At 44.5% G+C, this 12,194-nt stretch overlaps 1 protein-coding gene across 2 annotated transcripts in view; it reads right to left on the minus strand.

Moving 5' to 3' along the window:
• The window catches only part of pvrl2l (PVR cell adhesion molecule related 2 like), a 424,999-nt gene that overhangs the window by 157,233 nt on the left and 255,572 nt on the right, over window positions 1-12,194 (minus strand). The window contains exon 7 of one of the 2 annotated variants that reach the window (XM_086178169.1): window positions 6,737-10,582. The exons of the other annotated variant lie outside the window; for it this stretch is intronic. Within the exon in view, the coding sequence (XP_086034295.1) occupies window positions 9,957-10,582 (626 nt within the window). The 3' untranslated portion in view covers window positions 6,737-9,956. Of the gene's footprint in view, window positions 1-6,736; window positions 10,583-12,194 lie in introns of those variants that run through there. 2 annotated transcript variants of the gene reach the window in all.

The following is a 12,194-nucleotide window of genomic DNA, read 5'->3' on the forward strand; positions in this document are numbered from 1 at the left end:
TATGTGTTTGAGTGCTCGGTTTAGTGAGTTATGTTTGTTGATATAGTGCAACTTCAGTGGGGTACATGCCACTGACTCTGAACCGGTCCCAAGGCTTGATATATGAAGAGGGTTGCGTAACGAATAATATCATGATATCTGACGTAAATCAAATCCAAATATGGGGATCGAACCTTCGAATCTGGGCGGCCTCACAGCACGGTGGAAGTTCAATTCCGACAAGGGGACCTTTCTGTGTGGAGTTTGCATATTCTCCCGGTGCCTGCATGGGTTTCCTCACTGTCCTCTGGTCTCCTCCCACAGTCCAAGAACATGCAGCAGGTTAATTAGAAGAAAAATGTCCCAATTGAGTCAGTGAATGATTTGTTGTCTGTATATGTGGCCCTGGGATTGACTGGCAACCACTCCAAGGTGTAGCCCACCCCTCACCCAATGACAGCCAGGATGGGTGAAAGCATCCCCTGCAACCCAGAATGCAGAATAAATGGCAGATGATGGATGCATGGACGGAAACTTATGAATTTCATACTGGATCGGTCGAGGCCCAGGTTAACAACGACTGCCATTGGTGCCAAAAAATCTGCAGGGTACCAGTGGAAATTGGGTTACATCTTGAAGGAGGAGTTTGCTAGGCATGTTCTGGAGGTGAAGACTTTTGAGTTTGAAACTGGAAATTGAAGATGTGCTGCTCAATGTTGTTAGTGACTAAGCTTCGCAGGTGGGATATGAGTTAGAGGAGAACAAGAAGTTCTGGAATTAGTTAGAATAAAATATCCCTTGTGATGAGAGTGGTCATTGGTGCAGACTTCAATGGACATGCATTTAAGGTGATGAAGAAGTGATGGGCAGGTAATGTATTCAGGATAGTAACACAGAGGGACAGATAGGATGGCAATATTGTAGTGAATACTTATTTCCAGAAAAGGCACAAAAATAGAGGAACGCCTAACCATAGAGGGATAAGGTGATAAGCCATACAGTGAAGTTATGGGAAAGAGCAGTGGAAACTAGTCAGACAACAGAAATCGGTATCTATAAGCAACAGTATGGTTTCCTGCCGAGAAAGAGTACCAAAGATGCAGGATTTGCTACAAGAGAAGTACAGAGAAGGTCAGTGGGAGCTGCGTTTTGCTTTTGTAGATGTAGAAATAGCATGCGACAGGGTGCCGAGCGATACACTATGGTACACAATGAGGAAGTCTGGGGTGGCACAGAAGTACACATAAATATGTATCTAGTTGGTAAAACGGGCATTCCTGTAATCTGAAGTTTGGAAATTTGGTGGCCTGGTTATTGACTTTCATAGCAGCTGAGTGTGGGTCTGTGTGTGCAAATGGATGAACGCAATCCAGTGTAAAGTACTTTTAAATTACAAGACCAGGGACGGGCTCTATTAGCGGAGACCATATAAACATGTATATACACCCTTTTGGTGTAAAAAAAATAATGCTTTGAAATACAAGAGTAGGCACTGTTTTAGATATTCATAGAATGTTTAGAAAAAATATGAAAAAACATTAAGAAAGAAAAAAATATACCATGCTGTTGCAGGGAGCCAAAAAGCACAATAGTTTATATTTTGAGTACATGGTGGTGGGAGATATGGAGCCCAAATGCATTCTCATTGTTAGCACAGTGTTGTGGGTGTAAAGTGAGCTTGATTTGGCTGCTCTGCATCAAAGAGTCACTACAAAATATTGAGGGCTTTTCAGTCTTGTAGCTGTAGTTTTTTGCAAATTGCATACAGTTGTTTATGTAACCGATGTTTGCAAGATATGTTTAACACTAGCAGTTTTACCAGGGACCATGCACTAAAATGAAAATGTCTTCACCTCACAAAAAATTAATCAAAAAAAAAAAACATGGAAGGCTGCCCTAGGAGGTTAAACAAGAAAATATAGACTTTGCTGGGAGAGACAAATGCAAAACCGACACCACCATGAGTTTTGATAGGTGGATGAAGTGAAATTAAAGCAAAGGAGTGCATAAGGCTCTTTGGAAAATAAACACAAACATAGGATAGGACATTGCAAAATTAAAAAAAAATCTAGTGGAAGTAATATTAGAAAATATGTGTTTTTACATGTACAGATTGTACAGATGGTATTTTCACAATGGTTTCTCACAAATCATTGGGATTCTCCATAAGTGTCTTTGTCCTCACATTAATGGAGTCCACTGTCCTAAAATTGTTCCAGGAATAATAATAACAACAACAACAACAACAATAATCATCATCATCATCATCATCATCATCATTTTATTATTATTATTGCTTGAAAATTATCCAAGTTCTAGACAGTGATGGCCCAGATGAAATACTATTTGTTTTCCTTATTTTTCCTGTTAGCTGAGAACGTAGTCAGACAAAAATATAAAAAAAAAATGTTGTTTCCCTCAGATCTATGGAGCTTCACAACATCCTTTATGTTTGTATTCGCAGCCCATAATTTCCCTGTTCTGGCTTATGACCGCCATTTTGCAGTTCAGCTTTTTGTTGTATTTTTATTTTATTTTTTCACCCTTTTTCTTTGAAATTGTTCCCCGCCCAGCATCAAGCAGCAGGCTGGCAAAGCCAAATACCAGCGGTGGAACACAATACCTCAGAAATTCGAATATTCTTTTTACTTTCTATTGAAAGCTAGAAAAAATATGAATAATGGCTGATGTTTAAGCACTGAAAAAAAAAAACAACCACTTCTTAAACTGTTTCAAACCTTTTAATACAGTAGAGTTGAATTAAATCCTATTTAAATCAGAAAGACAGAACCTTCACACCGAGCCCCGAATGTTGGATCAGAAGAGATAGATAATGAATGCATGATTGGATGAAAATTTGAGCTTCCACGGCTGAACCTCCAACCCTGGCGACTGGGATCGATTGGCAACGGGTCCAGTGAACCACGGACTCTCGCCCAGTGACAGCTGGAATAAAAACCAAAACCTGCAGACTGTAAAATAAACCATTGGTTTACACCCTGACTTTTCCCACGCGTGTGAATGAGAAAGTGAATAGTTGTGTTTGACGTGTGAATGCGACGTTACATGCTTCTATATTGCTTGTGAATGACTTAAAGAGTGTTCCTTGCTTAACGTTCAAACTTGGAGACTGCAACATAGAGCCCTAAACTGAAAACCTGAATAGCCCAGGCATGTGAAAGAGATATGTGAATGGTTGTTTACATCTATATGTGGCCCTGTGATCGACCGGCAACCGGTCGGCAACCGATAGACTCCAGCCCCTACCGCGACCCTGAAATAGGATACGCTAAATAATGAATGAATGAATGAATGGATGAAAATGAGAGCTACCCCAGCTGAACCTCCAAACCCTGGCCACTGCAAAACAAGAGTTTGGGTTGAATCCCTGAATCATCCAAACCTAAACGGTTGTATGTCTCTACATGACCTGCATGAGAGGGTGAATGGTTTACATCTCTATACGCAGCCCTGTGATCGACTGGCGACCGGTTCAGGGTGTTTCCTTCCTCTCACCTAATGACAGCTGGGATTGCCCCCGACCTCCACATTGAGCGCAGGATAAGCGATATGGAGAACAAATGTATGAAAGTCCCGGCCTTGAGACAAAAAAATATAGAGCTTCAAGTCACCCATGACAGGCTAAATGGATGCTCGGGCATGGCAGACGGAAAAATAGGAGATACGTAGTCATTAATACTTTCAAGCTTGAAATAACCCGACCTAACGCGTTAACCGCCCTCGACAAATGACAGCCCTTCGTATAGCGAGGAACACTGCGGGAGTCGTGCGCAAGGTTGCCGGGTTCAGCAAATTGGCCGCGGAGCCTCTCTTTGACCGTCGTCGGGAGAGAGGAGGCGGGAACTCCATCCGCATCCGCTGGAGTCTCAGCCGGCCTGGCAGAAGCTCGGCTTTAAATGGATTAACAACAAAAGCCGAGCTCGATAACTAATAGGTCTCTTCTTCCTCCTCTGTGTTCCCGCCTGCTTCACTCCAGCCCGTTCTCTTGCTCCGCGTTCCCCATCTTGCCGTCATCCTCTCCCTCTGAGCAAAGTGGGGAGATAATGCACTACGCTTTCATGCCTTCCGCTGAATTAAACATGGCGGGAAGAGCTTGCGCCGCATGCTTAGAGAAAAGGGGGGAACTATGTGAGGAGGAGGATGTATACATATTTTGCCACGGCACAAGGGTCCCTGGGGTACTACTGAACTTTTTATTTTTTTTCTTTTTACAGCTGAACAGATCCGACGCCGCGCGGAGGCATGCCAAACACGTTTCCCTCTCCCCACTAATTGGTCGGTATGAAAAGGATCGTTGTTGGGTAGAAGTGGCCAATCGCCAAGCGAAGAGGTGTCACGGCGCTCGAAAACACCCCTCCTAGGCTCTCCGTTTCCCCGCCGCCTCCGGCTTTCGTTGTCGACGCTGCAAATCCCATCTCGCCGATCTTGTGTTCTTTTTCCGCGCAGCCCGCGTCATCTTAACATCGGAGCCGACCAATTTTCGTCTCCCGACGCCTCCTGTCTTTTTTGCTCCGGGCCCAATGGGCGGGTGACTGACGGCGTTTCAACCCCCTCCTCTCCGGGTCTCAGGTGGTTTGTAACAAAAAGGACTTGTGAGGCCTTCCCGTCTTCGTAACCATTAATGAGATTTTTGTCCCGCTGCTCTTCTTCTTCTTCTTCACTCACCCTTTCTATTCCGTCTCCACTGGCCAATTTGGTATTCCCCTGATGGAGTGCCCCCACCCCTTGACAGCCAAGTGATTTGCTACCGCGCGCTCTGCTTAGCATGGGCGCTGCACTTGACGCGCCGAAGACTTTATGGGTGGAAGGAGGGGCGGAAAGGCAGGGTTACGTTCTGGACCTCCACCTCCCTCGGCACACATGGTGAGACAGATTGGGCCGAGCTAAAGATCACGGGATGATGCTTGTACTTTACATGACCCCATTTTCAAACCCGCCGGACGGGCTGCTGATAGTTTGCTTGACATGCTATGGTTAAAAAAAAAAAAAAAAAAAAAAGCCAGCCACAAGTCTTATTGGATTCCTCGTTATGACTTGTTATTTACGATCAATATTTCATCTTTCCTGAGAGAAAAACAAACACATTCTTATTTCTATGACCTTCACATGTCAACATGAACAGGCTGAGGTATCAATGTTCAAGAATGGCCTTAGCGGATGTTTCCTCGGAAGACACGCGTGATTATAACCAAGGCTGGGACTTTAACGTGCTTATTTTGATTAATTGATTACTGAAAAAATGATGTGGTGAGAAATTTTAAACATTTTAAATTGCACTGTAATTTGGACTTCTCAGTGCACATCACAGGGTGATAGCATGATAGACAGTGCAGAGGAGATAAAACTGATTGAAGGGAAATAAAAAATTATTGGAAACAGTCAAAAGGAAGTAAAAAAAAAAAAAATTCTTTGTATTGTATGATGGAGCACAGGAGCGCCACGACTCTCCATTAACACCTTGACACTAAACGCGTTGGAGCCAGCACAGGTTTGCTAACTTTGCTAATGGAACATAACAGCAATGACTAAAAGGAAAAAGCAGCGTGTCATCAGTTAAAAAGAAATTAAACGTCCAAGTCCATGTCAGCAAAATCGACCAATCTGCCCTCCGAAATGGACTGTTGACCTCTTTCTTCTCTGTTGTAGAAGGTCTGGGCCTATTGGTTGAATCAGCCTTGGAAAAATTACAAACCACCTGACAAAACAAAGTCAAAACTAACCCAGCAGCCGAGGATTGAAGAATCAGAGAGTTAAGCTCACGTTTATTCATTCATCTGTCAAAAAAATAATTTTACCCTTGTCAAATATTGAGAAGTGATTAAAATGCGATTCATTTTGCTTAACAACTTCCTAAGCTTATTTTTTTCCTGATCAAGTCCCAAGTGAATAGTAACATTTCAACTGATATCATTTCTAGTTTAATAGCTCTATAATATTTGGCTGTAGATTAATGTATCTCTTGATACTGTATTATGACACATATCTCTGGTAAGCATCTGAGGAAGAACCTATGTTTGGTAAGTTTTTTTGTGCTATATGTAAAATAAATCATCTTTATTTTCAGAGCTCTTTTGGTGAGCAGATTTTTTTCAAACCCCAATTCAGATGACTTTTTTGATCCAGCACCCATCCCTAACTGGGCAGCGGATGTGCATATTTTTTCCTTTTCTATCTCTTTATATTATCAACTATTATTGAATCACCTTCGACACAAGCCGTATTTAAAAATAAAGGTTTTCTCCGGGTACGATAGGAGCAGCACAGGAGGGCAGTCAAATTTCTGTGTTTTCCAAGACGCAAAATGCATGAGACTAATTCTGTGGCAGATGTGGGGAATTGGCTAATATCCCAGACCAGGTGCGTTGACACTCAGTCGCACTGTAAGGATATGCTTGAGGAAGGGAACAGCGGCGGGAGTTCGGTATTTATAGACTGATTCTGCTTAATTAATTACCGCATTTCCCCACGGAGATTTAGCGCCGAAAGAATTTCTCCCCCTTTTTTTTAATTGAAAAGTCGCGTCGTGCAAAGCAAAACTTATGGCCAATGATTAGTTTCCTCACAAAGGGTACAAGCAGGCTACAAGCCTCCACAGCTAATTAACAGTAAAAGCTACGATCCCAGCTGAAAGCTGAGAAAGGAATCACTAAAACAGCACATACAAGAAGTAGGAAACGACTGAATAGAAAGTGAAGAGGTTACAAATAGATCAAATGTTATGAACAGGGTCAACACATTGGTGACAAAATAAATTCATTTATTATCGGCTTGAAGTCCAGCCATGTACTAATGAGACATTCAGTTATTCTTATTTATCATCTTATAGAGATACAGGATTACTCCCCCCCTAAGCTAGAAGTCATATATAGATATTCACCCTCTCATTCACACGTCACATAGAGATGTACAACCATTTACTTGCTCGTCCACCCGTCATATTGAGAAATGCAACCATTCACTGTCAAATCTAATAGATATAAAATCACTTATTGATGTCACAGAAATGTCACAGAAACTATTCGCCCCCTCATTTGGAGCAATGCATGCAAACATTCAGTCTCTCATTTGCTTTCTTTTTTATAGAAATATAGAATCACTGACCCCTTAATTCAGAAGTCAAAATCAACATACAACCATTTTTTTCTTTCATTAATTTGCGTCATAGAGACAATTAACCATTCAATCTCTCATTCACGCATCATGGAGATAATTCACTCTTCATTCACAAGATTCTGTCACTTGTCAGAATCATGTTGAATGGGTGGCAGCGCAGAACGGGAAGCCGTCGTAAACTGTTAATATCAGAGTAAGAATATGCACTAAACCATTAAAGACACATAAATAATGTAACATGAGACGTGTGGGAATAGATGATGTAGCTGTTGCTCAGCAGGCTCACATTCAGTTTGAGATTTATTGGCCACCTATCGGACATAACGTTCCGAAGGCGTCCTGTCGAGATACGTAGTGACGGACGTCTGACTACTCCATTTGATTCGTATCCGAAAATAAGTGCAATATATCCTGGATCCAGAGATTACAATGTCCGGGAGTTTCTTGGCTTGTACTTTTCATAACACCTGTCCGATGGACGTGGATGTTTCCCCCCCCCAAACACCAAGCACGATTACTTTCCACTGACAACAAATCAAGTTGATTTCGAAATAAATTAAATTGTCGGTCAAACGCTAGAAATAAGAGGGTTTTGTAACCTGCTTTTTCCCACAGCAATGAAGGGAGCGGTAGGAGGACATTCCTTTTCTGGCTTAGGGTGTCAAGCAGATTGATGGGAAGTGATCAAGCCTATCTTGGTTGTGGTTGTACCTCCGTAACCCCCGTTGCTGTAAGGGAGTTCCCCACGTCTTTTTCACTTACAGGGTAGGACTTCCTCGGTTGGTTAAGGTAGCGAGTGCTACACGAGACCCACCGCCCTCCTGCCCCTTTCCCCAACCCCTGAAAAATAACATATAACTGAATGAAGCGGATTATGCAAAACAGTTTTATTTCTTTTTACTCACATTGTTTTTTTTTGTTTTTTGTTTAACCTTGACTGCAAAAACGACTCCAACAACCAATGTGGGACACACACCACACAATTAATAGGGGGAAAGGCTACAGTCGGTCGATTTTGTAGTTCGTAATGTGATATAGTGAAGCGGAGGATTAGCTCAGTTCAGCCGCTGAAGCGTGTAGCACCTGTCCACGATTTGTTCTCCTCCGTTTCCCTCCGACTGTCACCGCGTCCCTTTTGTAGTTTCCCACATATTGCTCAAACTATCTGTACAGGTACTGGGAAGTAGGTTGCCACCCAGCGAGGCCACCCAGTACGACTTCACGCCCAAGAAAAGGCGATGGAGACAGCAAATACCAACCCGTGACTCTGAAAGAAGTGATAAGAAGGGTGGAAGGGGGGACTGCAAATCATTAAGGCAAATGTGTTTAATAAATGCTTTACAATGCGGGTTTGATTGCCAAATAAAAATGTGTCCGCCTTCACGTTGGGCAAGATATTTTTGTTTTTCCAAGCACGACTACTTCCGAGGAAGGAGGATACCAACGGAGGAGGAGTTTCAACTTTGCATTGGACCGCGTCATTGTGTCTAGTCGGAGGACACGACACAGAATTATGAATACATGTCATACAAAACTACTGGGTAGTTTTGCCTCGCCAGAATGTGGCCCATGTAGATACGAGATACCCTATTTTTCTGCAGTCATCGCAGAGTCGTCTATAAGCCGCCCATTTTGTAAATAAAGAAGGGGCAGAATGGGGAGAAGATCCAATGTGTGTGACAGCGTGGCAGGAAAATGGATACGGATGTGAGGGGCTGAAAAGGAACAGGCTTAAGAAATCGGGGAATAAACAGAGTTGGAAACAAAGAAAAGCACAACCCGCTCGTCCCGTTTTTTTTTTTTTTTTTTTTTTTTTTTTTCATGAATCATCACCGACACGATGTTAAAACGCGAAACCCACACTGCTCTCGGTGCTCCGTTTACTTTGCGAGATCAACACCGACACAACAACAGCGACAAGAATGACACCTCACGACGACGGCGACGACAACAACTGCGCTACAAGTGCGGCGGCGCCCGATATATACGCAGATGATGCACATAATTTAAACACCACAGCCGGCGACATATTAAAATACACAGGAAGGTCCGTAGCACTGCTCCGTTCAGTGCCTGTCGCTCTGGCATAGCAACCGGGATGTGCCGGTCACCCCGAGTCCCAAGTCCAAGATGGGCAAAAAGGTTGCCAATGGTAACTTCATTGTTATCAACATCAGTGTGTTGACTTTTTCTTTTTTTTTTTTTTCCTTTTTATAATGTCGGTGAGGTCTTGGTAGAAGCGCCACAGCGCCATTTGTGGCAAAAGCGGACAAAGGGTGGCCTTTTTTTTTTTTTTTCTTTTTTGAAATGTTGAGTGTCACAAGCTTATGGGTTTTTTGATACCGAATGGCGATTCCGTACAGCGGTCGTTCGGATAGCGGCTATAGCGCTTTTGGCGGGATATTCATAAGATATAAAATACAAACAATGTCGTTGCTCAGGACACGATCACTCACTTGCAAAGCCGAAGAAACAAGAACATAGCGAATAAGCCGCGGATTTCATTAATTCCTCGTGATATATAAATGTATATATATGTTTTCGAGCGGACACTGAATACGAATTGTCGCCGTAGCATACTGCACTCATTTCCCTTTATCAAATCAAATCTCGCCCCCCCGTTTTTGTTTCTTTTTCATCATTCATTCACTGATTCTCTAACATGCAGTCAGTGTCAGGCTGGGAGGATATTCGCTGATGGTATCTCTTCAGTCAGGGGTCGGACGTTAAGCAGGTGGGTGTTTAGTGGATGGCGAACGTGACATTGATGTATATCGTGTATATCCCTTCCTGACTTTCTAGCCCCGCCCCCCCCTCACTTTTCGTTTTCCCGATCTCTCCGCTCAGACGTAAATGGCAGTCCGGGAAATAACCGAGCCATCTCTCTGAGACTCCATGTCGTCATCGAGGTACACATCCATTTCTTCGTCTTCGCTGCGGCCTCGACGGAGGTGGTACGTCGCGGGTAGCGTGTTCCCGCCGATGACGACATCCCCGAATCGGTTGTACTGCTCTTCCTCTTCTTCCATACTGTCATCGAGATCGAACTTCCGCCTCTCGGGTTCGTCTCTTTCGCTGCTGAGCAGGATGTCGTGGGCCGAGGGGACGTTTCCGGTGGAAAGATGGTGGAGGTGGTGCTCGTTGACCTTCTCCGTTAGCGTCCCTGCGGTGTCGCAGCCCTCCCGGTAAGTGTACATTGGCCCGTTGTTGTTCGCCCCGGTCCCGTTCTTGCTGTTGTTGTTGCCAGAGCCGCCGAAGAGCAGCCGGGCTTTGTTGCCGTAATCGGTGCCATTGCTCCCGCCGCTGCCCGTGGCGACCGAGTCCCCGCCGCCGGGGTAGCCGCGCCTCTGTTGCCGACGGCTTCTCGTCAGGAGGACGGCAACGAGCGCTACGACCAAGAGCAGGGCCAGGAGGGAGCCGATCACGGCGCCCGCCACAACTCCGGCGCTGGACGGATCCTCCAGGGCTTCTGCAGAGAGGACGGAGGGGTTGGAATAATGGGTTGGGGGGTGGGTGGATTGGTGGGTGGGGGAAGGAAAAGAAAAAGGCAGGAATAGACGGCTGTGTTTAAGGAAGGTCGGGTCAGTTCTGGAGGAGGCAGCGGTGTTTGCGGTGTCTTCTCGCATTGTAAGTGTGCTGTGGTGAGAGTCTTCCTCTATGTGTGTTGCAATCCTCTTACAAGTGTGTGGTGATGTTCTCCTCAGTGTAATCCCCTCGCTGAGGGTGCAGTCACACATTGCTGGGATCAGGCTGAGCGCCGCCTCGTTCGCTTTTCCCCGATGGCCACGTCACACAAACGCTTTGCGGAAGCGGCGCCTCACGACTTCGCATTGGTGTGAGCCAAGTTTGCCTCCCGCGAAAGCTCGATTTTTTTTTTTTTCTTCGCCTCGGGTAAACGGTATCGGAGCCCCGGCGCAGACACACGTGGACGGATTTAAAAAAAAAAAAAAAAAAAAAGGCCAGACACGCACAGGGGTTATTTGAAGAGGGTCGATAGAAACTAGCACACAGCTGTGACACCATATTTAATATCTACAAAGCGCTCCCGGTTTTATCCTCTGATTTTTCCCAGGATCCCAAATTACACAAACCTTATTTTTTCCCCCCATTTCATCCATCTATTATCTGCCTTCCCCCTTCCCTCACCCCAACTTTGTAATCGGTTAGCCAGTCAAAGAAACACAGGCGGTCCAGATCTGGACTATCGGAGGCGCGCAAAGGTAAAAAAAAAAAAAAAAAAAAAAAAAAAGGTTCACACCGCATAACAGGACTCACGTTGGTATGTCTTAAAGATGATTTTCCCCAGGAATGTGTGTGTGGGGAAGAGAAAAAAAAAACGTCTCAGAGCGCAGGATTGTGCAAGTGGTTTCGTGCTGGGCTAAAAAGAGGAGAAAATAAAGTGTCTGACCAAGTCAAGAGATGCCGGTCTGGTGCTGAAATGCCAGCTAATGCCAGACTATATATAAAACTATTTAATAAATATTTTTTCATATAATCTTTTACATTTATTTTAATCTTTTTTTTTCTCTGAAATCCTGTCTTTTTTGTTCTTTTTTGTGCAGCAGGGAACAGCCTAGCAGCAGGGGAATTTGAAAACCCCTCACCTACTTTTTTTTTTTTTTTTTTTTTCTAATAGCTGGCAAGGTTCTGCCAGCAGGCCTGGCAAACACACCAATGAATGCCAATCAAACAATTTGGGCTTGGCATAAAAACGAGCACAGTGGATGGGGAGGGAGGTAATGGTGAGGCGGGCGGGCGGGGGGGTGAACACAAACGGGGGAATTACTTTCCTTTTTCTTTTTTTCTCCAGAAAAAATTGTGTCGGACATCAATCCGACGAGTGCGACGAACCCTAACAAAAACCAGCGCGGGGACGCAACGGAAAAGGAAACGGAATCGGAAAACCCCCCCGATTCAAACAGATAGCTCATTCTGACAAGGATGGGGGGCGGGGGGGTGATGAAACAGAGGAGTCGGGCAAGAGGAGAGGAAAAAGACACAGTGTTTTTGAGCAGAGAGAGAGAGAGGAGAGGCCTCACACTGATTTCAAACGCTCTCACTCTGGTCCCACGTGGGGGGGG

The sequence above is a fragment of the Fistularia commersonii genome, chromosome 30 (genome assembly GCF_037954325.1).
Source record: "Fistularia commersonii isolate RoL2024-O1a breed Wild chromosome 30, RoL_Fcom_v1.0, whole genome shotgun sequence".
NCBI lineage: Eukaryota > Metazoa > Chordata > Actinopteri > Syngnathiformes > Fistulariidae > Fistularia > Fistularia commersonii.